The sequence below is a fragment of the Clinocottus analis genome, unplaced genomic scaffold, assembly GCF_023055335.1.
Source record: "Clinocottus analis isolate CAN_PGR_092001 unplaced genomic scaffold, fCliAna1.0.p SCAF_6, whole genome shotgun sequence".
Lineage (NCBI taxonomy): Eukaryota > Metazoa > Chordata > Actinopteri > Perciformes > Cottidae > Clinocottus > Clinocottus analis.
Window position 1 is genome coordinate 2,213,807 of NW_027176218.1, and position 27,935 is coordinate 2,241,741.

Here is a 27,935-nt window from a genome sequence, read left to right on the forward strand (position 1 = left end):
ATAATAATAATCCTGCTTCCATCAAAATACTCGACCGAAGTGATCAGTAAATAACTTTCTCTCATTAATGTGACACGGTTGTTTATTAAAAGGCGTCCAGCAGGAGGCGCTGTTTGACACGGACGAAAAGATTCAGTTCAGTCAGGACACAGAAACAAACAATAAACATTCTTTATATCAAAAATGTAAAAGCTGCACGTTTGATAAGGATAATCCATAATTATCACATTTTATTCTGAAGAGATTCAGCTAGCAGTTAGCCACGTTAGCTCGTCAAAAAACTTGTTTTCCTTATAAATTATTTGAATGTAAAACTCCACTTTGCTCCTGTATCAAAACTCTACATTCTGTGGGTTCCGGCCTCCCAGCTGCCTCGTTTCTGTCCGTCGGACGCGTTGTGTTCGAAGCCCTTTTTCCCGCTCTCTGAACTGGCGGGAAAGAAAAAACATCCTTTTGGCTCGACGTTTTTAAAAAAAAAAAAATCCTTCTTCGGCCTCGCCTCCTTTGGAGCGTCCTGATTGGTCGGTTTTCTTTACGTCCAATGACGGAGCAGCAAGGAGGCGAGCAGCGAGAAGGAGGAGACGGAGAGCGACGGGAAGATGGCCGCCGCCCCGCCGCATTCCTTTGCATCTTCCTGTGAGAAGTAACGACAATACAGATGAATACTTCTGTTATTTATTCATGTATTTTATAAACTAAATAAACAATTTATTAATAATCAATATCTCGTTGGTGAAAAAAGTCATCTGTGGTATTATTTCATTTACTTAAATAAAAGTTAAGCGTAGAAATACTGTTTTACATAAATATCATTCATTGTACAGAAGTACTAATGCATATCATTAGATCATAATTATTGATCCATTAATGGTTATTATTTTTGCTGGGTAGCCTCTACATTTCAACAAGGGATCAATTTATGAACTGACAAGTCTTATTATTATTAATATAACAATAAATGGATCATTATAGATAATAACGTTTTGTAGTTTATTTGTTGATCATATTTGTATTGTTGAATCAGCAGGTTTTCAAATGCAGTAAAGAAAATATGTAATGACAATATGATTAAACTTATTATAGAATAAGAGTTAAAATATATACTTAAAAGTGTTGCAATGCACGTATAGGACACTTAGACATCACGAGAAATATGTCACCAAATATAGTACAGTATTTTTTAATCCTCAACATACATAAATATATAGAATGTTGAAATAAATCATGAAAAAAAGTAATTATGTATATATTTAGTTGAAAAAAATGAATTGTATAATTTGTTAAAAGTCATCCTTTGTGTCTTGTAAAAAAAACTTTATTATTTTACATTATTTTGCTACTTTTCAGCCGGTTGTAAACACGTCATGAGTAAATAAAGTCCTGAACGCTGCCGCTCACCTTCGGGTGGTAGGCGTGGCACGACTCCGGGCGCCGCCGCACCTTCTGGGACTTCATGCGGTTGCACTTCACCGTGGCGTTATGTTCACTGACGTTAAGGAAAACACGCCGCTCGTCGTCCTCGGAACATTTGTGAAAAGTAGTAAACATGGCGTCCAAAATCCAGCAGGGGGCGCTGCTGCGGTTACCGTCAGAAATATTAACTTTATGAAGACATGATGATGAAGATTTGTGTGAAAAGTCTGAATTCACGTTTTGTTATTTTTACACACGAGACGACAACTTTTAAAATGCTCGTTTTCTGAATGGAGTCTAGATCATCACACACACACACACACACACACACACACACACACACACACACACACACACACACACACACACACACACAGATGAAGGATATATTTGATCTCTTTGGGCTCCAGCAGGATCGGGCCGTACTGACGGGAGCAGTCGCAGTCGGCCTGAGCGACGACCATCACCAGGTTACTGTCAGGTACCTGCTGCACCACGAACATCCTGCAGCACGTCAAGCAAGCAAGCAATCAATCAAACAACCAATCAATCAATCAATCAATCAATCAATCAAGCAATTCATCAATCAAATCAATAACAACTAAATTCCTCCATCAAACTAACTTGTTTAATGTCAAAACATCTGGAGGAATGTTCTCTTAAACTAAATGTAATTGTTTGTGTGCATATATATATATATATATATATATATATATATATATATATATATATATATATATATATATATATCACGAATGAATAAACTAATAGATGCACCAGATGAATACATGGTTTGACCACCAGATGGCGGTGAAGGTGTATTTATACTTTAGTTTTCTAAAGCCAACTTTTTACTTGTATTAGTACTTTTACTGCAGCAAAGTATCTGAATACTTCTTCAACCACTGGTGTGTGTGTGTGTGTGTGTGTGTGTGTGTGTGTGTGTGTGTGTGTGTGTGTGTGTGTGTCGTACTTCTGGCAGCGTCCACACTTGATGAGGCTGTTTGCTTCTCTAACAGTGGAGTCGTACATGAAGCCGGGATACGCCGTGTCACAAGGAAGCAGAGGATCCACCTTCCTCTGCTTGTGACCTGAGACACACACACACACACACACACACACACACACACACACACACACACACACAGTGTCAGAATGTCCTGAAAGCGTCTTCCCGTCCTTGTGAGGACGTGTAACTCGTGTACTCACTGGTGTGGTAGCCGGCTTTAGCTGAACGATGAAGATGACGACACAGAGGACACGCCCACATGAGGATGAGGATGATGGTGAGGATGATGAAGATGAGGCCGCCATTTTGAAACAGAATGTTTGTAAATGAGACATAAAGCAAACACTTTTGACATGAATGTTTCTCTCTCGTGTTTTAGTTCTTTATTCTTTTTCATTTTTACCTCAACGTTTATTCAGTCAATGTAAATACTGTGTACTTGTACTTCACTGGAGTATTTCTGTTACGTAATCTACTTCTTACTGTACCACATCTCAGAGGTACATGTTGTACTTTCTACTGCTACTAAGCAGTTAAACAGTAAGATATTAAATAATAAATGAAGGTATCATTCTGAATAAACTATGTATTGATCTCAGAGGAACACGTGTACTTGTAACAGAGTACTTCTACACTGCGGTACTTCTACTTTCTCATCTCACCGTCCACGAGGAAGTCGCCGTGCCAGAGAGAGCAGAAGTTAAAGTCCAGCAGGAACCTGATGGAGACACGAGCACAGCATGCAGAGAGGTGTACTTCATGTACTTTGTGTACTTCATGTACTTTGTGTACTTCATGTACTGTACTACACGCGGCAGATACTCAGAATAAACTGCGGAACTTATTTGTAAAAATCCTCATTTCCTCCCAGGGTTGATTTTACATTTAGATTCATTCATTATAATTATTATTATTAATAATAATTATAATATTATATAAAAACATTACAACAACAGGGATACTAATTAATAATAATAATAATAATGAAGACAATAAAAACAAGAGACTCTCACATCAGAGCGTTGGAGAAGAACCAGCGGGTCAACGCAGCGAGGCTGTAGAGCGGCTGCAGAGGAAACGATGACAAGAAACAAGTCAAAGCACATGATGGACAGCTGAAACGGATGATTGACAGGTGAAGTGGATGATTGACAGGTGAAGCAGATGATTGACAGCTGAAGCTGATAAATTAACAGCTGAAGCTCTACACAGACTCACGCTGAGGAGGCGGTGTGCGCTGCTGGCGTGGTGATGGCTGTTCTTACACATCGCCTGGTAGTCGAACAGAGACACTCTGCAGACACACACACACACACACACACACACACAGACACACACACGTTAACTCCAGTATCGTCCTCTCTAACGCCCTCGTCTCCACATGAAGTACTTTTCATTTAGTATTTATGAAAGAAAGAAAGATAAGGAGTAAAAGAAAATATCTTCATTAAAGTACAACCATCCAAAGTAAAGAAGAAGAAGAAGAAGAAGAAGAAGAAGAAGAAGAAGAAGAAGAAGAAGAAGAACTTCCTGTCGTACTTTTTGAACATTCCCATCTTGATCAGCGACGCCATCACTGATCCGTCTACTTCTCCGAAGAAGCGTCCGACCTGGAAAAGACAACGAAGACACGAAGAGAGCAGAGCGGTGTCATCATCATCATCACGGTGACATCACCATCATCACAGTGACGTCATCGTCATGTGACATCATCACCACGGTGACACCATTGCCATGTGACATCATCACCACGGTGACATCATCATCCTCACGGTGACGTCATCACGTTCACTCTGACATCACGTTGTCATAAAATAGATTTGAGTCACTGAAGGATTCCTTTAGTGGAAAAGGAATCACTGGCGTCCCGCTGAAGATATTTCAGAACTGAAAGCTTCAGGTGCACACAGGTGTGTGTTCAGTCATAGGAGGGGGAGGAGCCTATACCTGCTTCTCTCTTAGTATTTAAAACGCTTCGATGAAGAAAAACATTTCAAAAGCGCTTTCCTTCAGCACACTGACTCAGACGGTTTCTTTCTTTGAATCATCGTTAACGTCCTCTCCTCCGGGCTGCTGCAGACGGAGAAAAAGGTGCAGAAGAAGAATCAGAGCGAGCGGCTCCGGCCTGATTAAAAACCAGCGAGCGGCTCCGGCGGTTAAACTGAGTAAAGAGGCTCCCGAGGCCTCGGCTGCAGCGCCACACTCGCTGAATTATTCACAGCGTTTTGTCTCAGCAGCTCCGTCGACATGACGAGCTGCTCCCTGCACCACACCTCCTGGTCCCCGGCTGGACCCGGTTCCCCCGCGGGCCTCCGGAGGCTGACGAGTTTAAACCTGAACCTCCGATTAATGAAACAAACATGAGAGCCAGAGACAAACTGATGCAGCGCGAAAGCTTCAGTTGGTCAGCTCGCGGAGCCTCATGCTAATGGTGAGCATGCTAGCATGCTAATTATTAATATAGCATATATTAATATAGTAAAAGTGCCTCTTTATGTTTCTAGCCATCCTCATGACGTGAAGCTTTTTGTGTTGGTTCTTCTGCCCCCTGTGGACTAAAGAGGGAGTGTTGGTTCTGGTGCCCCCTGTGGACTAAAGAGGTAGTGTTGGTTCTAGTTCCCCTTGTGGACTAAAGAGGTAGTGTTGGTTCTGGTGCCCCCTGTGGACTAAAGAGGTAGTGTTGGTTCTAGTTCCCCTTGTGGACTAAAGAGGTAGTGTTGGTTCTAGTGCCCCCTGTGGACTAAAGAGGTTTTGTTGGTTCTTCTGCCCCCAGTGGACTAAAGAGGTAGTGTTGGTTCTAGTGCCCCCTGTGGACTAAAGAGGGAGTGTTGGTTCTTCTGCCTCCTGTGGACTAAAGAGGTAGTGTTGGTTCTGGTGCCCCCTGTGGACTAAAGAGGTAGTGTTGGTTCTAGTTCCCCTTGTGGACTAAAGAGGTAGTGTTGGTTCTTCTGCCTCCTGTGGACTAAAGAGGTAGTGTTGGTTCTTCTGCCTCCTGTGGACTAAAGAGGTAGTGTTGGTTCTGGTGCCCCCTGTGGACTAAAGAGGTAGTGTTGGTTCTGGTGCCCCCTGTGGACTAAAGAGGTAGTGTTGGTTCTGGTGCCCCCTGTGGACTAAAACCTCTCGTTTTACTGCAGCAGGCTCAGACAGTCTGCTCCTCTCAGTCCTGGGTCTAGTGGACTGGTCTCTGCTGGATCTGGGCCTATAGAGGACCAGGACTAGGCCGAGACTGGTTCAGGACCAGTTAGAGGTTCCTCAGTGACCTTGCAGGTGAACCGGCTCCTCAGTCAGCATCATTTTGATCGACCAATAACGAGCTCTACGTCACGTGGCACGTTTCTTCTCGTCAGCACCGATTTCACGTCCCGGCTGATTAAATATTTACCGAGCACCTTCACACACCAGCGCCGGCTTCAGGGCTTCGAGGAGAAGGGGTTCTGGGTGTTTCCACACCAAAAAAATATCCTGTAAAGTCGAGAGCTCAGCAAAAAGCTCCAGGAAGCAGTTCATCATAATATCTGCTTCGTAAGGCCACTGGGAACGCAGCGGACATGCAAATAATGACAAACGAGCCTCGACACGAGAAACATTTCTCGCTTTAAAATTAAACAGTTTGCTGCGGAGAGTAGAAGTTAGATTTCCCACAAACACCAACACAAACAACACAAACAACACAAGCTCAACAACAAACCTCACAGCCGAGAGTTGTTGGTGTTGGGAGTTATTTACGAAAGAAAAAGTTAAATAGAGATGTTTTTGTTTTACTGGCGGCCATGTTGGACACCTCAAAATGGATTCATACTAATGTGTTGAAGCTGCATTCTCTCTCCTGACCACTAGGGGGAGACTCCTCTGGTTGTATAGAAGTCTATGCTTCATGTGTAGAAGCTGCATTCTCTCTCCTGACCACTAGGGGGAGACTCCTCTGGTTGTATAGAAGTCTATGCTTCATGTGTTAAAGCTGCATTCTCTCACAGACCATAAAGCAGGGGATGCTTTAGGGGCGGGGCTACAAGGTGATTGACAGGTCTCTACCAGAGATGTGTATGCGTCTCTACGTCCCTTCTCCTCAGTCCACACATGGTCACCGACTGGTTGCAAAAAAACAAGATGGCGACGGGCAAATCGTCGAATTCGAGGCTTCAAAACATCCACAAACGTGGAGTGAAGTTCTGATGTCGTCGAAACGAAGACGAGCCTCCGGTTTGGAGCGCAGACCCAACAACCTGCCGTCTGCTTACAGCTCAGAGCGTCCTGGTGTTACGTAAGAGACAAAGCCGAGTGCCACTCTGCACACGTGCAGCTCCGTCCTCTACAGAAGTAAACATCTGTGTGGGTGTGTGGGTGTGTGTGTGTGTGTGTGTGTGTGTGTGTGTGTGTGTTTATGATATCGCGGTGGGATCTGCGTTAATCTCCAGTAATACGGAGTTAATCCAGAGCTAACGAGCAGCTGGCCGGCTGCTCGTCTCTACACTCAGACACTTTAAAACGTCCTCAAAATGATTTGCAACTAAGTACGGCAGCCCATTAAGGTCAAGAAAAAGAGAAAAATGTGTAAAAAAAATACAAATATGTCAAAATGATATCTGAAATACACATAAATATAGCTATTTATATATATTATTTATAAATAATAAATATGTATTAATAAATATATATTTCAAACTAAATATCTATAAAACATACTATATCTCAAATATGTATCTCAAATATGTATCTCAAAATATATAAATTTCAAATATATATATATAAATGTACATATATATACACATATAATATATACACATATTTATACATGTACAGTTTATGAATATATACATATTTATTTAGATATATGTATACATACAAATATAATTTTACTTTTTTCAATTTTATAAATATACTTGAGATAAGTAAAGTGTTAGTGAAGTTACGAAATGTTATTTAATTGTATCTAATAATTATACATATTAAATACCAATACAAATATTTTAAGTTACATTTCTTCACAATAAAAAACTATATTATTTGTAGCTGTAGTAAGAAACCTTTATTTTATGGTTATGAGATAATAAGTAAAAGTTTTTTTTCTTTTACAAAGATCACAATGAAAAGTCCGATGAATTTAACTAATTTAAGTTTTGGTAACATTTTAATGAAATGAGTCGACTGAAGGTTAGAAACACTGAAATATTATTCAGATGGGTCTAAGCGGCCATCTTGCTCTGTTTAAGCCCCGCCCACTGAGAGATGAGGTCATCAGGTGCAGCAGCTGCTTTATTTCATTTCGCCACTAATGCAACACACACACACACACACACACACACACACACACACACACACACACACACACACACACACACAGATTAAACCCAGAGCTCATCGTCACACACGCTGGTTTAATCAACCAGGATTAAAACTTCCTCTGCAGGTTTTCTTCTTCTGTGGTATTAAATATGACTGATACTCTTCATATATATATATTTATATATATATATGCACACACACACATCACTAAAGCATCATAACCAATGATTATAACTCTGAACACACACACACACACACACCTCACCTCGTTCCTCTCTTTAGAGATCAGGACGAAGCCGTTGTTGTCGACCAGGAAACAGTTCAGATCCTGAGCAGAAGCAGAAGGAAAGAAGTGTGTGAGTGTGTGTGTGAACTTTCAAAATAAAAGAAGTGATGTTGGTGAGGAGGTACTTACAACGCTCTCACAGTTGAGAGGACACACACCTTCTATAGCTGAACACTGAGAGAGAGAGAGAGAGAGAGAGAGAGAGAGAGAGAGAGAGAGAGAGAGAGAGAGAGAGAGAGAGAGAGGACAGAGAGAGAGAGAGAGAGAGAGAGAGAGAGAGAGAGAGAGAGAGAGAATGTGTGATGTGTCTTGATGTGTATAAAATACTTTCATAAAAACACACAGGGGGATGAAATATGACAGAAACATAAATAATCTCTGAATCAATAATCAGTAATCAATAATCAGCATTTACTCACGTCTGTGTCGCTGGGCTGGAGTAGTTGAGGAAGAAAACAAAAGACACGGCGGAGATGATTGTCAGAATATTATGAAAATACAAAATAAAAGAAACATTAAAACATTGTGACTACGTTTGAAAAATCTCTTCTAAAGTTCTCAAAAAGGATCCAAAACTGCTGCAATGTGTTTGGTTTTGTATCGTCGCATAAAAAACCTCCCTTTAGGGCGGGGCTACAAGGTGATTGACAGGTCGACACCAGGGACATACACTTGACATCGCTGCTCCACGTACGTTCACTTCCTGGTTGCAAAAAACAAGATGGCGACGGCCAAATCACTGAACTCGATGCTTCAAAACGTCCACAATCCAAAAATGAAAAATAAATAAATAAAATGCACGTAAAATGCAAATAAATGCAACTACACTGCTTTTGATTTATGTACGTGCTATATATAATTAGATGAATTAATGTCGTCTAGTTGGAATAATATAAAAAGAGTGAGGACCTTCACTTCGGTCTCTGAGGGGTCGAATCCTCTTCAATTCATACAAAAAGTCAAAGGCACTTAATGAACACAATTACCGGCTCTGATCCCTGATGAGTCAATCAAACCAGCAAGCTCTGAATCCAGAGGATTAGCGGAGAAAACACTGTGTTACGTCTTTGAAAAGATGGCGTTTCCTTTCAGTCATTCTGCTTCTCTTGGTGGTTTGTGGACCGACGTCATGAGCCCAGCTCGTCTTCCTTTCAACAGAAAGTGACCATGGAAGGGCTGAGGAGGCGGGGCCTAGAGACGTTCGTTTGACACTGAGATTATTTTATGTAATGATCTGGGACGCAATCAAGGAATCTGATTGGCTGTCGGCGACGCTGACTTTCTATTGGACGACAGGAACGCGGCTCAGAGGTTCAGGTGAGTCCTCGACTCACCTGCTTGGTGATGGCCCATAACATCTTCTCCAGAAAGTCCAAGGACATCTGCAGCCCGATAGCTAAAAATAGAACACACACACACACACACACACACACACACACACACACACACACACACACATTAAACACAGAAGCAGATGGACTCTGCAGAGCAGAACTGTTTCTGTGTTTGTGGACGACAGGAAATCAATTCGACCCAAGTTCACCTCCGTATGTCCGCTAATGAAGGGATGTGAACCCAGAGCTGTGTGTGCGTGTGTGTGTGTCTGTGTGTGTGTGTTCTTCAACAACAAGATGCTCTGATGTGGTTGGGGGTACTCGGCTGAAAGAGGTTGAGAACCAATGACTTAAAGAGATCCGGTGGAGTCGTTTGTATATTAGCAAAAATCTATAGATAGATAGAATAATATATGGACTATAGACTATCTCTTAAGATCCTCTGAAGAAATAGGAAGCTGAGATTTGAAATAAAAACAGCTTCCTGTTTCAGTGACAAGACTTTCACAATAAAAGCAGCTCAAAACTAACCAGAATGAACGTCACAATGAAACAGAAGGTTTGCCTGTTAAAGATGTCTGAACACCAGCTGATCTCATCACAGCCGAAACCACTTTAATCAAAAATCACTGATCAATAATGACTTCTATACAACCAGAAGAGCCAACCCCTGGTGGTCAGGAGAGAAAATGCAGCTTTAACACATGAAGCATAGACTTCTATACAACCAGAAGAGCCAACCCCTGGTGGTCAGGAGAGAAAATGCAGCTTCAATACATGAAGCATAGACTTCTATACAACCAGAAGAGCCAACCCCTGGTGGTCAGGAGAGAAAATGCAGCTTCAATACATGAAGCATAGACTTCTATACAACCAGAGGAGTCGCCCCCTGGTGGTCTAACATTTTACTGATGACAACAATGAGAGCTAGTTAACGTTAGCAGGACAGTTCTGCGTCATTAAATAATGGAGCTAACAGCTAACAATAATGAAGGCATCTCTCTCTTTCTTTCTCTCTTTCTCTCTCTCTCTCCCCATTCATTCATTCATTGAGAGCTCAGCCTGCAGCTGCAACACTCTGCTGTTACTATTTCTGTCAAACTCTGCTTTAATGCACATTACACACTCAGTACAACACACACACACACACACACACACAGCAGCATGTGGCTCCTCTCTCTCTCTCCCTCCCTCTCGCTCGCTCGCCCTCGGTCACAGGCTGGGTGTGTGTTGGAGCTCAGAGACGATCGGAGGGAGCAGCGATGAGGACGGAGAGGAGGAAGACGACGAAGACGATGCGCTCCTGATCCGGATCAAAACCTCAAGCCCGGCCCCCGGGTTCTGCTTCTCAAGGTTCCGGTTCTAAGGAGGAACCGGGTTCTGTCCTGTAAGGACCAGGTCTGCTGTCAGGACTCAGATTGCGGTTTATAAGACGGACGAGCTTCAGTTGTGTTTGGAGGCTGAAGCGGCGGAGCGGATGGTGAGCGGTTCGAATCCACGGCATCATGCGTGTGTGTGTGTGTGTGTGTGTGTGTGTGTTGTACGGGCTGAAGTAAGTTTTTTTCCATCATTTTGAGCCGTTTTAGTTCAAATGCTACAAAATACTGGACCTGCAACTAATTATTAGGACTTTTATTGCCAATACATTTTGATTAAGTTCATGAATAATTGATTCATGGTTTAATTTACAGATGTTGTTTTTTCACATAAATTACATACAACATCCAAACAACATTTCAACGTTTACTGTAAACATCTAAATAGTTAGCCGCTGGTTTTTCTGTCAGACCAACTCGGTTAGTTTAGGGGAACAAAACTGCCTCGTTATGTTCACCGAAAGATGGTGACTTTTGGTTAAAATGACCACAAATGTGCCGTCTTGACTTCTGGTTTCGTGCGGGGACTCGACCTGCGGCCTCCTGGGTGAAAGTCCAGTGTCGTTGGTTTTAGATCGCTACACGTTGATGACGTACGAATGTATTTTAAGTAGGTTTTTTTGTGCATGACGTCAGCTCCACACAGACCAGAACCCATGACCTCAACCCAGCCAACAATTTTGGGACCGAACTGATGCTGGTTGGACCCGAATGGGTTCAAGTCCCAGAGGACGGCGGTTGTGAAACCAGCTGTGGATTAGCGAAACGATGGATCCATATGGCCGGATGCCACGCACTTTTGTCCATGTTGTGGTTAGTTGTGACTTCTATACAACCAGAGGAGTCGCCCCCTGGTGGTCAGTAGAGAGAATGCAGCTTTGACACACGAAACAGACTTCTATACAACCAGAGGAGTCGCCCCCTGGTGGTCAGGAGAGAGAATGCAGCTTTAAGACATGAAGTGATTGGATTCAGGCATCAGACCATTACTTACTAACACAAATAAACAACTGTCCGCAGATTCAAACCAGCAACCCTCTGGCCCTTGAGAGAGAGAGAGAGAGAGAGAGAGAGAGAGAGAGAGAGAGAGAGAGACTAAAAGCATGTGCGGGAGAGCTCGTTGTTTACTCTGTGTCTCCCTCGCTCGTCCTGCCTCAGCGTGGATGCTGCAGTGTGTTTGTGCTTCAGGGCCTTTTGGACCAAACGCTCGGCTGCCTCGTTGTCAGGCTGTTTGGAGGAGGGGGGATGGGGGGGAGAGGGGCGTCTTGTCAGAGGCCATTAGGCAGCTAGCGGGACTCCACGTTAGACCGGAGCGATGCACTGCGGACGAGGCGGGGAACATCACATCGGCAGGACTTCACTGCCACGATCCTAACAGCTGAGTTTGTAAATCGACATAATAATCTACGGCTTCTCTGCACAGCGAAGAGGAATATAGTAAGTAAATAAATACAAAGGAACAGAGAGGCTGAAGAAGTGAACCGGAGGGGCCGGAGGGTTGCTGGTTTGAATCCCTGGACAGTTGTTTATTTGATTTATAGAAGTCGATGCTTCATGTGCTAAAGCTGCATTCTCTTTACTGACCACCAGGGGGCGACTTCTGTGGTTGTATTGAAGTCTATGCTTCATGTGTTAAAGCTGCATTCTCTTTACTAACTCGCAGGGGGCGACTTCTGTGGTTGTATAGAAGTCTATGCTTCATGTGTTGAAGCTGCAGTCTCTTGACAAACCAGCAGGGGGGACTCCTCTGGTTGTATAGAAGTATATGCTTTATGTGTGTGAGACCAGACCAGTGATGTCTAAAGAGAGTTGAACATATCGCTCCCAGTGGCCAACAGCAGTACTGCAGTTAAAAATATACGCGTCCACTTAAACTTAAGCTGAACGTCACAATGAACATCCGTCAAAACGAGCTTGATGAGTTGAACTACTGAGACATGTTCAGCGTGGCTTGCCTACAATTGTGAGGCGTTTATCTTTTAAAGTTACAGGTCATAAGTTCCTCTGTGTAACCAGATGAATGGTCGGCCGACTGCCGGGTGGCGTTTGAGTTTAGGTGAACGGACATCTCTGTGGAGTCTTTACAGCAACAACAAAAGTCTTCGGTCCCGCCGAGCGGTGCAGAGAGGAACGGTGACGAGAAACGAGGAGGCGGTGGAAGGCAGCGAGGCAGCGAGGCGTGACTCCAGCTCTTGATGAACAAAAGATGACACGCCGACCTCGGTTTCAGGCACCTAAATCGAAGGGTTGACGGCTCCCCACTCAGACTTATCTGTCGCTCGGCTCCGTCTGCAGGATTTACGCAGAAGACGAGAATTCATTTTTTCCTCTATAAGTCCTGCGTGATTCCACGTCCATCTGTTGTTGTTGCGACCATCAGAGAGGTCAGAGGTCATCTGATCCATAGGACGCTCCATTCATCCTCTTACAGGATCTCATATCACTACCTTCAGTTTCTTAGCGTAGCGCTGCAGCCGCTCTGGAGCGAACGAGGTTACCGACTGCAGGTGAAAGGATTTGATGAATGGAGTCTGGTGTGTTTGAAGCGCCGCTTCCTGTCTAACATCAAGGTGAAGATACTTTGAATACAACGTTCTACTGTGGTAGTACTTTGTGTCGAAGTACCTCACACATCTGGATTCATTCTAGTTCATCACCAACACTGCATTTTACTAGATTACATGCGAACGCATCATGAGAACGTTATCATTTACTTTTAGCCAGTACTCATTTTGTTGGTTCTTTGTTAGCGGTGCTGCTAACATTACTAGCTCTCCTCCTGCTGGTTCTTTGTTAGCGGTGCTGCTAACGTTACTAGCTCTCCTCCAGCTGGTTCTCCGTTAGCGGTGCTGCTAACAATACTAGCTCTCCTCCTGTTGGTTCTCCGTTAGCGGTGCTGCTAACGTTACTAACTCTCCTCCTGTAGATGTAAACACTGATTGGTTGTTTTCAAAGTCACATGATCAGAGAGAAACATCTTGACGTCCTGATCACATGATCTACTGGAGGATAACACTTTATTTACTCTGTGACGTGATCCATTAAACTACGACAAACAACCAGCGTTGTAGTTTCTCTGAGCATCAGGACGGGGTGTTATCTTGACTCTTTAGAGGATTTACTCGTATTCCTCACCTGAGAACTGAGGCTCTGACTTTGCATTTAAAATGTTTGGGGTCCTGACGACGTGACGTCCAACTCTCTCCACATGTCCTCCATTATCTCGCTCCTCTACCTGCATTGTGACTCCTGCCGCTATCGTGACGTCAGTCGGGGCCTGAAGGCACCTTCCCGCTCCGCGGCCCGAGTGACTGGCGTCTTTGTGCCGACTTAACAAAAGGAAAGGGCCGCAACAAAAGAAGGACCTTGAGGCGGCGTTTCTCTGGCTCTTTTGTGGCGGCACTTTTCCTTCTTCTGCAGCTTTATCGCACATCCCGAGTGCCCCGAACCCGCCAAGAAAGATGAAGAGACGAGAGAATTAAAAACGCAAGAATCATCAGAATAACATTTATCTTCGTTGTGTGTGTGGAACAATGCTGATGCCGCTGAATCTGCTGCGGACGCCGCGAGTGGGCGTTAGGAAGACAGAAGTTTGCATTGAATTTACATCAAGTGTTGGTGGATGGGAACACAGGATTATTTCACTCCACCATGAAGCTCGTTGTGTGTGTCTCCCTCCGAGCGAGAAAAAAAAAAAAAAGCTAAGAATGGAGCGGATTGAGGACAAGCCGGCCCGTAATGCCAATATACTGTAGATGAGCTCTGCTGCAGACTAAGCGGTTTCTTCTTTTAATCGGTGCAAACGAAGCGTTGCACTTAATCCGGCATGTCGGGTTGCACTCTTCGTGGCGGCTGAGGGGTTTGAGCAAAAGCGGCCACTGAAAAGAGAAGCGTCGGGTTTGAATCCCCGGACCAGATGGAACGTGTGAACGAGTAAAGCTTTTATTTGCCACCAACGAGATGAATGGAAAGCAAAGAGAGCAAAGTGAATCAAAACAAAGCTCACGGAGGATTATCCTCTAACAGGAGAAAGTCACGTTCCGTTTCTAGTTTCTCACAGACGACGTGAGAATAAAGCGGGAACTCTTCAAGTCTTAGATAAACATAGACTGAGATAGAAGTTTATAAAAAACAGTCAAAGAGTACAAAGACCTGAACTTAGAAACTGACTTTGGATGAATGTGTTTGCTTTGATTTCAAGTGAAGTTCGTGCTTTATGTCTTAAACCTGCATTATCTCTCCTAACCACCAGGGGGCGACTTCTCTGGTTGTATAGAAGTCTATGCTTTATGTGTAAATGCGGCGACTCCTTAAAAATCTAAAGACCGCGAACAGACAGTTGCTGTTTAAACATATCTAACAAGCGATGGCTTTAACACAAACCTATAATATGATCAAATCCTGCAGAAGACTTTGTGTTTCTATGAAGTCCTTAAATCCTGCCGTGTCCGTCTCCTCTGCTCTGCAGGACGTTCTCCACAGCTGTGACGTTGGTGTGAACCATAGAGCCGAGACATCTGGATGAGAGCCTGAAGCCACGGAGGACTCAATGGGACAGACATGAAGACGCTGGACCAGCATGGACGACGTCCCCGGGAGAGTCTGGGTGAGTCCGGAGAGACGCCGCGTCGTAGCCGTCGGTGTCGTTTGAGACTCCACAGCTCAAAAGTTTGTCATGTGACTCGGTTCTGTTGGTTCCCTCCCCCTCAGTGTGTGCGGTCCTGTCCGGTCTGGCCTTGGCTCTACTGGGACTGCTGGGCTCGGTCCGCGGCTGTCCGGGGGTCTGCACCTGCTACGGTAACACCACCGACTGCTCCGCCGTCGGCGTCCTCTCCCTGACGCCCATCCTGGCGCTGCTGGACGAGGACTCTCTGATTCTCCGCCTGCCCCAGAACAACCTCTCCTCCCTGGGCGAGCTGTCCAACCTCAGCGGCCTGGAGCTCCTGGATCTGTCCCAGAACCGCTTCTCCGCCCTGCAGCCCGGCGCCTTCTCCGGCCTGCAGGGCCTGCTCTGGCTCAACCTCTCCGCCAACTACCTCGGGGCGCGCCCGACGACCTCGGACGACCCCGACGACAGCGCGGCGGCGCTCCGGGGCCCAAACGGGGTCCAGGGGAGCGCCGGTCTGAGCAAGGACGCCTTCAGGGGGCTGTGGCGACTGCGAGGGCTCGACTTGTCCTCGAACGGCCTCCCGTGGCTCCCCAAAGGCCTGCTGGACGGGCTCCAGAGGCTCGCCTGGCTGTCCGTGGCCAGCAACCGGCTGGCGGCCCTGGACCGAGTCACCTTCGAGCCCCTGGTGGGGCTGCAGCACCTGCAGCTGGCGGGGAACCCCTGGGAGTGCGACTGCAAGCTGAGAGACTTCAAGCACTGGATGGAGTGGTTGATCTACAGGGGTGAGCCGGGCTTTCAAATACTCAAATACCGCCCGTTGCCTTTAAGACCGCACCCGGGGGGCAAATCCCTTTTGCATTTTGAGTCTGTACGTTAAAAAAAAAAGCCGTCTAATCGAAGCAATTAATCTCTGCTCTGCAGGACGGAATGCGTGCCGATGCAAGGACATCCAAGCACATAACGACCTCCATCTCTCTCAACCCCTCCCTGTTCCCTTCTTCCTCCCTCCTCCTCCTCCTCCTCCCTCCCGTCTGCTTTCACAGAGGGGCAGGTGGACGCGATGCGGTGCAGCCTCCCGGGGGATTTGAAGGGCAGGGACATCCGCAGCGTGCCGGCCGAGATGTTCAGCCACTGCCTGCGCACTCCGGCCAAAGACGGAGCGCCGGGCTACGGCTCCCGGCCGCTCTGCCCGCCGGGCCGCATCGGCAGCAATGATGACTGCGTCCGTCAGCGGTACCGGCCCGTCAGCGTGCGGCGGGCGCACGGCACGCAGATAGTCGCGGGCGTGATCTGCGGCACCGTGTGCGTCATGATGGTGGTGGCGGCCACGTACGGCTGCGTCTACGCCTCGCTGATGGCGCGCTACCAGCGCGAGGTGAAGAGCCGCGGTCAGCCCCTGATGGCCGGCGCCGAGTCTGGCGCCGACACGGACCTGGAGGACGGGCAGACCTCGTCGTCGTCCGCGTCGCCGGAGGAGTCGCCGCCCAAGGAGGGCACGATGGTGCACGGGTATCGGATCAGCAGCTTCTGAGCCGTCCAGCAGCTTTTGGATCCTCCCACCGAAGACGCTCTCAGCTACGCCGCCCCTCGATGGTCAGGGAGGGAAACCCTGTTGCTCCTGCGGTTGAGCTAAAAAGGAAGTGGAACCCTGCAGCCCTACCTTTACTGTCTGGATGCCCCGTAGTTTGGCTACCTCGACTTCCTCGTCGTCTGGGTTTCTCGTTTCGTCTTTGTATGAATATGAAAAGTTCCTTTTTTTCCCGTTCCAGGTGTCCTTCGTCGTTGTATTGGAGCCCCAACGAGCTCCAACGTGCAAATGTGAATCAGTGAAAGGTGACGGTTCCCCCGTTGTTGTCTTTACACGTTCTCTTGTCCTCCAGCGGTTCTGTGTGTTTTATGTTGAGAAGTAGTTCTCCTGTTCAGGTCTCTTTGAAACGCTGCTTTGAAGCTTCACCACCGCTGCACTGGAGCAACACTAGAGCTGTGCTGCCCCCTAGAGGCCGAGCTGTGAGCTGCAGCAGCTTCCTGTCCGCTGCCGTGTAAACACTGTAACCTCCTCGTGTTTGTATTTACTTTGTCTGTGAGAAGCACATGAAATATCCTCTAACTTCAAACTCAAGGACTGTTAATCCTGCTGAAGTATTAAACTCTATATTTATCTACACTGGATTTCTTTCCTTTTTTTCTTTCGAGAAATGACCTTCATTATCTCTCATCGGAAGCTACAGACTTTTACTTTTAGTCCGATAGTCTCGGTTTCCTTGTAAATCCTTAATCTGATTTACGGGACGCTTAAACTACTTTTAAAAACACATCTTTTTTCAGTCCTGTCTCCTAAAAATGACTTTTTATGTGAAAAATAAACTGAATTCTTAATCATGTTTTGAGTCACAGGTTACGAGTTATAAAAAGGAACTTATTATTTATATTATTATTAATTTTACACGATATTGAAAAAAGGAAGAAAAAAAAAGAGTTGTAAAAACAAAGCAAAATAAAAACGGCTGTAAAAAATTTTAGCCTTACATTTTTTTACTAAATGGATAAAACTTTTTTTTTTTTTTTAAATCTTTTGCTTGAAATAAGTTTGTTATCTACTTTACTGTCTACTTTAGTACGATCTAAAAAAAAAAGAAAATTGAAATAAAATAAATGATTAAAAGCGTGTGACTCACCACCGGCCATGGCTGTCTTCCCCCCGGAGGACACCGTCACCGCTGTGGTCGCGATCACGTACTTCACTCCTGTGGGGAGAACCTGATCAGAACCATGACATCACCGGGGGTGGGGCGAGGTGGAGGAGGAGAAGAAGGAGGAGGATGAGGGCAAGGAGGAGAACGAGGACGAGGACAGACCTTTGTCGTTGACGGGGTAGTAGTAGAAGCTGCCGGGCGTGTTCTCCACGGCCAGCCGGTACCACAGCGGGAAGTGATCCACGGTGAACAGGTTCTCTTTGTCGCCCGCCGTCAGGAACCGTCTGCAAGGCCACACGATTATATTTAATCTACCGCAGAATTCAGCTTTTTTGTTCAACTTCCTTTTTTTACAGGCTTATTAATATTATTTTTGCCTCATGCACACACAATAATAACGTCCAGACGCCATTGTTTCATACAAACAATCATGACTCAGTCCAGTCTTACTTTGCCACTCTGGTCTCAACTCCTGCGTATCTCATCATCCTCGTCAGGCCGGCACGGGTACCGAGGAAGGCCGTCTCCAACCCCGGCTCCACCCTACACACACACACACACACACACACACACACACACACACACACACACACACACACACAGTCAAAACGACACCGTTTATCAGCCAAAAAAAAAACAATTCTGATTTTTATCTTTCCAACGGTCCTTGAACACAACACGCGTGACAAAAGCTTTGGTAAAACCAAAACTAAAAGCTTCGGATACATTTTATTCTACTTGTATCAATGTGACAACAAATCAAAGAAACTTTAACTAAACTTCAGAAATAGTTTCATATTTATAGCACTTTTTTTCCTCAACATTGGTAACTCGGGTGAGCTGGCCCTTTAAGGCTTCAGGTGCAAGAGGCCTCACCTGTCGTTGAGCATCAGGGCGTTCCAGTAGGCCTCCAGCGGCGCCGTCACCACGGCGTCAAACAGCGTCTGCTGCAGCAACAGCTCGTCACCTGGAGAGCAAAGGTTCATCATGGAGAACCCCTTAAAGAGACAGTGTTCCCTTAAAGAGACAGTGTGTTCCTTAAAGAGACAGTGTTCCCTTAAAGAGACAGTGTGTTCCTTAAAGAGACAGTGTGTTTCCCCTTAAAGAGACAGTGTGTGTTCCTTAAAGACACAGTGTGTTTCCCCTTAAAGAGACAGTGCGTGTTCCTTAAAGAGACAGTGTGTGTTCCTTAAAGAGACAGTGTATGTTCCTTAAAGAGACAGTGTGTTTCCCCTTAAAGAGACAGTGTGTGTTCCTTAAAGAGACAGTGTGTGTTCCTTAAAGAGACAGTGTGTTTCCCCTTAAAGAGACAGTGTGTGTTCCTTAAAGAGACAGTGTGTTTCCCCTTAAAGAGACAGTGTCCTCTGGACCTACACTCCAGGTCGGGCTCCAGCCCCAGCAGGTAGCGGATGGCGGCTTGAAGCTGAGAGTATTTGCGGTGACTCGGGTCGATGTCGGTCTCGCAGTACGTCCTGAGGGGGAGAGGTTTATGTAAATACATAAATATAAAGTGTAGTACAAAGTACACACTCACTTACAGATTCATGGAAACAATATAGTTTGTAAACTAATAATTCATCATATTCTGCTGTGTTAATAAACTCCAGACCTACCACTCGGTGGCGATGCTGAGGTCAGGGGAGGTGAGGTCATGCAAACCTGAGGAGGGAGGTAGAAATACATCAAATACACATTAAATAAACACATTAAACACACAACAAATAAAAAAACTTACAAAATATTTAAAATAGAAATATATAAAATCTAAATTATTATATATGTGTGTAAACAGCTGCGAGCTTATTAAGAGTGCAGCAAAGCATTGTGGGAACTCTTACCTTCCTCCACGGACACGTTTCCAATGAACATGAGGCGGCCGTGACCTCTCGTGAGCACCATGCCGAAGCTGCAGAAGAAGAGATGTTACAAAACCAGCTGTGACGCGTTGCCCCCTGGTGGTCAAACCACACAGGTACAACTGACAGTAAGAAGCATTACTGGGCTCATTTGAGTAACTTAAACCTCCCCTTTATATATATATATATATATATATATATATATATATATATATATATATATATATATATATATGCAGTGCCTTTAAAGCCGAAAGCAGCAGATTTACCTGAAAGGGGTCTCATCGATGTTCGTGTAGAAGTAGTCATTGACGAGGAATAGAGGTCGCTTCTGTTGGAGGAGAACTATTCAGTTCATGAGGTGTGTACATGTGGTGTGTACATGTGTACATGAGGTGTGTAGGTGTGTGAATGAGGTTCTGACCCCTTTGTCCACTGAAGCTCTGATGCTCTGCCGCACGGAGCCGGTCTCTCCTCTCACCATGGCGGTTCTCAGCTGGAAGGACGAGACACACAACAGCTTTACATACTAATACAATACTCTTTGAAAAAAATACAACGCAAGACAATACCCTTTATTTACCAGAAATACCCTTAAAGTTGTGCAATGTCTCACGTGTTTGAGGGTTGTGTGTTAAAGAGACAGTACATGTGAACGGGGTAAACTGCTGAAACGGTGTGTTTAAATATGCAAATGAAGGTGCTGTCCTGTCTCTTTAAGAGCACCTTCTCCTCCGTGTCCTCCCACTCCACCTCCGACAGATCCACGCTGTTGTAGTTCGGCTTCGGCTTCAGTTTCTTCCCATCTTTGTACTGACGACAGAAGACACACTGTTACTGCGTGTGTGTGTCTGTTACTGCGTGCGTGTTACTGTGTGTGTCTGTTACTGTGTGTGTGTGTGTGTCTTCTCTCACCAGAGGTCTCAAGTCGGGGTGAGCCAGGATGTATCCGTTGTTGGTGATCAGGAAGGCGTACCCATGAGCGCCCAGCTGAGGAGGAAGAGGTTGAAAGGCATGAGAGGCTTTTATTGTGAAATCCTGGACGGGTGCTTCCTGCCCTTCCTCAGGATGCTCACCATGTATCGAGGCGCCAGCTTCATCACCTCCATCAGCGGGATGTCTGTGCCCACCACGCCCAGCAGGATGCCATGGGACAGCTGGGGGCGAAAAAATATATAGTTTGTCTGGGATTATCATCCGTGATTTTAACAGTATGTTAAAGTACAATCTGATATTTCTGGAGCTCTTTCTGGAGGAAATAAAAGATAAACAACTAAAAACAACAGACACAACAAACACAATCGACACCGACCGTTTCCTTCTTCTTGCTGAAGACCGGCATCGCCACCGAGGTCATGAGCAGCAGACTCTGAGCTTTAGTGGTGAAGAGCTGAAACAGGGATGAGGTCATCGTTAAGGAAACACAGAGGGATGAGGTCATCGTGAAGGAAACACTCTTTAAAACATTCTATATGAAGCAGATGTAATAAGTGCAGCTCTCATGTTGACCTCCAGGGGGCGATGTCGGGCCGTTTAACATCACCCTGGTGGTGAAAGTACCGTCAGTCTGGTCTGAACCAGCAGTTCTCAACAGGAGGGCCGGGACACTCCGAGAGGGTCGTGAAACAACTTGAAGGCTTCATGTGTGTTTGTATGAAATATGGATGTGTAAAACATGGAGGACAATGAAGACAACTTCTACTTAATGAAATCAGATTCTTCTACAACTACAACTTCTTCTTCTACTCGTTAAATCTTGTTCATCTAAAACTACAACTTCTTCTCCTCCTGTACCTGCTTGGTGCTGGGAAGCTGCCAGAGCGATGGATGGAGAGGCCCAAAGGATCATGGGAGAATGAAGCGAGAAAAAACAAGCACACAGGGAAGAAGCAGACAGATGAAGGTGAAGATGATGATGACAATGATGAAGATGGCGATGATGATGACGAAACAGGATCACCCTAAAATGTAGGATTTCTTCACATATAATATGTTTAAATGTGAAAAGCAAACGGCTCTCTGAAGCAGCGCTCTGATTGGCCGGTTCCGGCTCACCACGGTGTCCATGTAGGCCTCGGTCCAGATGATGTCGTGGTCGTGGTTGATGACCATGGGTCTACTGAGCACGTGCAGATACTCCATCACGTTCTCCTGGACGTCAGCCAGCGTGGAGATGTGTGTGTAGTAACCTGACACACACACACACACACAGAGGAGTGTTTGTAGCACACGTGCGCACACACACACGCACGCACACACGCACCCACCTACACAAACACACCTTTGTTGTTGCAGGCGATCCACTTGGTGTTCTGGGAGAAGGTCATCTCTCTGCCGATCAGATACGTGAAGACTCTCACCTGAGAGAGAAACAGCTGTAAGACTGGAACACACTGACTACATAGTACACACTTTGATAACACAAATACATTAAATACGTCAATTAAAACAACATTTTGAAATCATTAAAAAAAAAGCAGTAAAAACATTAGCAGGTGATTTACAGCCCTGACATGAAGGGAGAGGACACCAGTGGACTGGCAGACCGGTTTCTCACCCGCCGCTCTGGCCAGTTGAACTCCTCGAAGACGGACTCAAAGTCCTCCATCGCTCCGTCTGTGATGAGCATGATGGCCTGATTACACATGCTACCCTGCCCACTGGCACGAGCCTACAGACACACACACACACACACACACACACACACACACACACACAGTGACTCTGCTGCTCCAGAAACAAACATTTAAATAAATTTCAAATATAAAGAGTCAAAGAGTCTCCTGAGGGCGCCTCTCCGGCGCGCCATGGCGGCGAGGAGCTGGGGGGCGTTTGGCTGCAATCTGCCCCCTGGCCACTAGAGCTCACACCGCTCCTTTAAGAGACCAACACGTTGTGTGGTGCTGCTTTTTCTAACGCACCGCATTGAGGATTTTGAAGGACTCCTTCATGGCGTTCTTGATCTTGGCTTCTCCTTTAACGTGCAGCTCGTCCACCAGCTGCTTAAAGTGCTGAGAGACAAAAAGACAAAGAGACATGAGGCGGACAGCTTCAGCTTCTAGGTTTTAATGCGACTACTTCTTCTTCTTGTGATGCAACACTGCAGTTTCTGTTTCACTGTGTGTGTGTGTGTGTGTGTGTGTGTCTCACCTCTCTGTTGTCCAAGTCGGCCTGAACCAGAGTTCCTTTGAAGCACGGCTCCACGTACCGGACATAGTCAGTGTACTGAGGAGACAGGAAAGGGGGAGACATAGGAGACATAGTGTGTTAATATGCGTGTGTTCGTGTGTGTGTGTTTGTGTGTGTGTGTGTGTGTGTGTGTGTGTGTGTGTGTGTGTGTGCATCTCACAGCGATCACGTTCACAAAGTCGTTCTCTCCCAGTGTGTCCAGGATGGTGTTGATTGTGTGTTTAGCGATGGTCATCTTCAGCCCCTTCATGCTGCCGCTGATGTCCACCATGATGATGATGTCTTTGGGAGACGTTGCGGCCTGGATGTACCTGAACGCATCACGACCACGGCGATCAACACTACAGACGCACGAAGCTGTAGACACTCAAGTTTTCTCCTAATATTTAAACAATTTAACAACTTACACAACAACATTTATTAAGAACAAAAATATTAAAATACAAAAATATATTTTAATGTTGGACGTCAGTGCCTTTTGTCTGATTCAACAATACTTTGTGTTTGTATGATCACAAGCAGAACAGCTGATGATAATAAAGAGCTCAACGGATTATGAGATAAATCATCCGCTAGTCTCTGAACTCATCTCGTCTGTTTCTGCACGTCATCCATAGAAACCAGTGGAACCAGTGGAAACCAGTTGCAGAAGCGGCTTTTTATTTATTATATCCAGCTCAGCTGCATTAATGCGCGAGGCGTTCAAGGACATATGCAGCTTCTGTGGTATCATTTAGAAACGCAGGCGCGGTCATATGGCACCATGTGGACACTAAGGAGGCTTATCCTCTGTCCAGAGGATCAGCAGGGCGGGACACTTCCCCTTTAGTGTCACAGAGAGGGACACTTCCCCTTTAGTGTCACAGAGAGGGACACGCCCCCTTTAGTGTCACAGAGAGGGACACTTCCCCTTTAGTGTCACAGAGAGGGACACGCCCCCTTTAGTGTCACAGAGAGGGACACGCCCCCTTTAGTGTCACAGAGAGGGACACGCCCCCTTTAGTGTCACAGAGAGGGACACGCCCCCTTTAGTGTCACAGAGAGGGACACTTCCCCTTTAGTGTCACAGAGAGGGACACGCCCCCTTTAGTGTCACAGAGAGGGACACGCCCCCTTTAGGCAGTAAAATAACAGGAGTGTCAGAACTAAATTTCAGTTCAGTGAAGTTCTGTTGCTGCTGTTGTTGTTGTTGTTGTTGTTGTTGTTGTTGTTGTTGTTGTTGTTGCTGAACTCACCAGTTTCTGTTCCTGCAGTCGAACGCTGCCACACCGTTGGAGTCTGGAGTCCATTTGATTCCTGAGAGACGGAAACAAAGTCGGTTCACAGCTTGTCTTCTCTGCTATTATATAAAATACATTAAACCCCAGACTGAACCTCAGACTAAACCTCAGACTAAACCTCAGACTAAACCCCAGACTGACCGGGGTAGATCCTGAAGAAGCCCGTGGAGCTGCCAAAGAACTGCCAGGTGAGCGTCGGGTCCTTCTGGAAGTTGCTGATGAAGACGTCGTTCAGCGCCTCAGAGTTGTAGATGGCGTTGAGGATGTTGGGGTCTGCGCACAGAGAGAGAGAGAGAGAGACGGCATCAGACCCGCGACGCGTAAAGGACGACCTCTGCCCTCTGCCCTCTGCCCTCTAACCTTTGTTGTAGACGTTGGTGGGGACCTGGATGTCGCTCAGCAGCGTGTTCACCAGCAGGTTGTTGAAGTGCTCGTTCTCCTCCAGGAGGAAGTCTCCGCCCAGCTCCGGGCTGTTGCCGTCCTCGTCCGCCGAGTTGATCAGCATGGAGTTGTAGTAGTCGAACTGTTGGGAGACAGGAAGCAGATCCTTTCAGAATAAGATGCTATGGAGTTGTTGTAGTCGAACTGTTGGGAGACAGGAAGCAGATCTTTTCAGAATAAGATGCTATGGAGTTGTAGTAGTCAAACTGCTAACTCTCTGTAACTGTACGAGCTCATAGGAGTCTAATAAAGCATGAACATCATTGTGTGTAGTACACTAGTACCTGAAAAATGACACAAAATGCAAAATAACTTTTACATTTTTGACACAGGTTTTTGACTGAAACTGCTTGTTTTATTGAGATCTGTCTTGCAGATTTCGATTCTTTAGGTCATTATCTTTACAAAGTGTATCAGTTTACAAAATGTTGACGTTTAGGATCAGTTTGATCTCATCTCAACTGGCTAGCACGCTAACGTTAGCGCTCCTCTTAAAGGGCACGATAGGTTCTCTCCCACGAAGGGCACTGACCTTCATGGTGGCGTTGAAATCGTGGTACAGATCGGCGTCTTCTGCCGACTCCGCCAACCTCTGAGGAGCAAAAACATCATCACAGTTTGTCACTTAAGCCCCAAAACGTCCCACCTTTAATGGACCATCGATCGATCGATAGATAGATGTATATTTCTTCACCTTCACAGACTTCATCTTGCTTCCCAGCATCCTCTCGATCTCGTCAGAATAATCCTTCACCAGGTCGTTCCCGTCCAGCTCCACGATCCTGATGATGGACTCCACGTCCTTCAGTTTCTGACAAGAGAAAGTCATTGCATATAAAGACCACAGAGAGAACCTAATTAAAGACCACAAAAGGAACCTTATTAAAGACCACAGAGGGAACCCATCTCGGCCTCCAGAGCGTAACCTGCGGTCTGGATGCGCTGCTTGCTGTGTTTCAGCTCGTCGGCTCTCAGTAATTGAAGCAGTAAAACAGTGAAACTGAGCTGATGCTGCTGGCAGATCGGTTTGTTTTCATCAGATAATTCGGATTGAGAGACTCGCTCTCAGATTACCGCTGAGATCTGGAGACGCCACGTGTTTATTTTATTTTTATTTTTTCTTACAGCGAGGTAATCAGGTCAAGTTCTCTGGATCAAGGATCTGGAGGTGGATGAGCCAGCTGATGCGAGGAGGAGGCGCGGCCCAGTCGGGTTATTGACACTCTGAATCACTCCATTAAGTCGCTCGCTTATTCCAATTAGTCCGTGAACTCACTTACTGACACGACTGCAGACCGAGCCAAACACTGAGTGATCCCTCACACCTTTATCTGCATCCACACACAGGAAGAAACTTGGACCTAAGTGAGGCTGGTAAGGGTTCATCCGGTATTTTTGCAGTCGAAATTTTAAAAGTATTTACCGTAACACGATGTTTAGAAGTCTCATTTAAAAAGACTAGACCTCAACTGGACTTTTAAACATTTTAAATATGCAAACGTGACAAGGGGACGACTCCTCTCTGGTTGTATAGAAGTCTATGCTTCATGTGTTGAAGCTGCATTCTCTCTCCTGACCACCAGGGGGCTTTTCTTTGCGGACCGGGTCGTGTGTCTCTCACACAGTAACAGCAGGCCGCCATGAATCTAAATCTGACAGATGAACGGATGAATGTCTAAAATCAGAACAGGCCACAAATCCTGACTCCGGTAAAGAGGGCTTGGTCCTCAATCTGGGCATTACCATGATCCCTGTGTGTGTGTGTGTTCCCTGCTAAAAACACATAAATACACCGACACAGACAGGCGGTCTCTCTCCTACACACACACACCTACACACTCCCACACAAAGACACAAAGACACACACACTCCCGCAGACAGACACAGACACAAACACACAAAACATCATCATCCTGCTTTAATATTTAAAGGAGAATCCACCAGTAGTTCTTCAGAGCTACTGCGAGTGCGAGGAGCTTTTGGGTTCTGACCCGGTCTCAGGGTCGTCCTGATCCCATCTAGACCTCTGTCAGTAAACGAGACCATCAGAGAGAAGATGTTTCTGTCTCTTCCCTCTTCAGATATTCTGAACAGCACGACGTCCAATCAGACACACAAATAAACAATCAAATGTGACAAAATCCAGTCCAGGAGTTCTTGAGAGAACCTGACGCCGCTGGCCCCCAAAACCTGGGTCATCGAACAGATGGAGAGAATTTACCTTTTACTAAGTCCCGCCCCTCTAACGCAGATGAGCCAATCACAGCGTAGCATCGTGACTGGTTCCACCGGTTCTTCTTGTTCAGGGTGGTTTACTCGTTACTCTGAGAGGTTTCGTTTCTGCAACGTTAGCCAAGCACGTTCGCGCATCGCTAACTGGCGTTAGTTAAGACCGGCGTCCTCTCCCGGTTTTCGGGGCTGTTAAGTGGAATTCTGTGAAAATGTGTGAACCACTGAAGTGAACTTACCTTCTGCAGCAGCAGGGAGCCCGAGTACTTGGTGGTGAGCTCTCGAAGCTGAACGGAGAACACGGACGCCCACTGCTGCACCCTGAAACACAGACGGAGCAGGAGTCAAGCAGTGAAAACGGCGTGGAGATCGACCCCGCGGGTTACAACACAACAGCGTCTTTGTCATCACAACTCTACGAAGGGAGTCTGTTACACAGCATTGTGTGTTAAAAAAAACTTTTAAAATTGTACAAAAAAAACACTAAAAGATCCTCTTTTATGCACCACTCGCCTCCAACCTCCACCCAAACCTGTCAGAGTGCTGACAGACAAACCAGTTCACCCTCATGGAGAGTCACTTGCTGGGCTCATACGGCCATGGAAAACCAGTCATGGCGTTTTAAAATGGTTATTTCCAGGACTGGAAAAGTCCTTGAAAAAATAAAGTCCCAAAAACATCAATGAAGTTGAAGCAACTCAAGTCAATTACACAGCCAGCATTTCACTCACCACAGGTCAGTAATCCTCTGTGTGAAAGGGGTCATCAGGACACAAGCAAGTCATAATCCACCTGCAAGCTTGCTTGTTGGTACTAGGTTGAAGCTAGAAGTTTCTAGCCTTTCCTAAAATGTTCTCCATGAGTAAATCCACCACCAAGTCTACTCTTTCACCCATAGAGTATACAAAAATACATAAAGTAAAACTATACAATTTAA

General features: G+C 45.8%; 2 protein-coding genes across 2 annotated transcripts; one reads left to right on the forward strand and one right to left on the reverse strand.

The window, feature by feature from the left end:
* Positions 1–64: 64 nt before the first annotated feature.
* cacna2d4b (calcium channel, voltage-dependent, alpha 2/delta subunit 4b) lies at positions 65–27,935 on the reverse strand. Its single transcript, XM_068603889.1, has 40 exons — positions 27,730–27,935; positions 27,238–27,319; positions 25,464–25,580; positions 25,302–25,361; positions 24,689–24,851; positions 24,470–24,601; positions 24,284–24,344; positions 23,209–23,359; positions 23,010–23,084; positions 22,781–22,870; positions 22,417–22,530; positions 22,141–22,219; positions 21,915–22,048; positions 21,654–21,671; positions 21,172–21,249; positions 20,936–21,016; positions 20,775–20,849; positions 20,586–20,672; positions 20,284–20,355; positions 20,129–20,190; positions 19,842–19,909; positions 19,617–19,662; positions 19,378–19,475; positions 18,880–18,970; positions 18,454–18,546; positions 18,166–18,287; positions 17,986–18,054; positions 9,326–9,387; positions 8,411–8,425; positions 8,121–8,165; positions 7,971–8,033; positions 3,962–4,032; positions 3,641–3,716; positions 3,436–3,488; positions 3,085–3,140; positions 2,623–2,643; positions 2,387–2,504; positions 1,802–1,917; positions 1,399–1,481; positions 65–634 (listed from the first exon to the last, which is right to left on the reverse strand). Exons 1-40 carry the CDS (start codon positions 27,762–27,764, stop codon positions 533–535), a joined length of 3,234 nt encoding a protein of 1,077 aa, XP_068459990.1. The 5' UTR covers positions 27,765–27,935; the 3' UTR covers positions 65–532.
* LOC137804560 (leucine-rich repeat and transmembrane domain-containing protein 2-like) lies at positions 10,605–17,410 on the forward strand. Its single transcript, XM_068603858.1, has 4 exons — positions 10,605–10,805; positions 15,170–15,307; positions 15,412–16,092; positions 16,354–17,410. The coding sequence occupies exons 2-4, from the start codon at positions 15,262–15,264 to the stop codon at positions 16,839–16,841; spliced, it is 1,215 nt and encodes a 404-aa protein (XP_068459959.1). The 5' UTR covers positions 10,605–10,805; positions 15,170–15,261; the 3' UTR covers positions 16,842–17,410.

Excerpts from the sequence above, each read along its gene's own strand:
- LOC137804560 (XM_068603858.1), top strand. The coding sequence starts at position 15,262 with ATGAAGACGCTGGACCAGCATGGACGACGTCCCCGGGAGAGTCTGG. Across the intron at positions 15,308-15,411 it reads ACGTCCCCGGGAGAGTCTGG|TGTGTGCGGTCCTGTCCGGT; the intron begins GTGAGTCCGGAG and ends CCTCCCCCTCAG. Across the intron at positions 16,093-16,353 it reads GGAGTGGTTGATCTACAGGG|AGGGGCAGGTGGACGCGATG; the intron begins GTGAGCCGGGCT and ends CTGCTTTCACAG.
- cacna2d4b (XM_068603889.1), bottom strand. The coding sequence starts at position 27,764 with ATGACCCCTTTCACACAGAGGATTACTGACCTGTG. Across the intron at positions 25,581-27,237 it reads GCTCCCTGCTGCTGCAGAAG|AAACTGAAGGACGTGGAGTC; the intron begins GTAAGTTCACTT and ends TTCTCTTGTCAG. Across the intron at positions 19,476-19,616 it reads CTCAGCATCGCCACCGAGTG|GACGTACTGCGAGACCGACA; the intron begins GTAGGTCTGGAG and ends TCTCCCCCTCAG.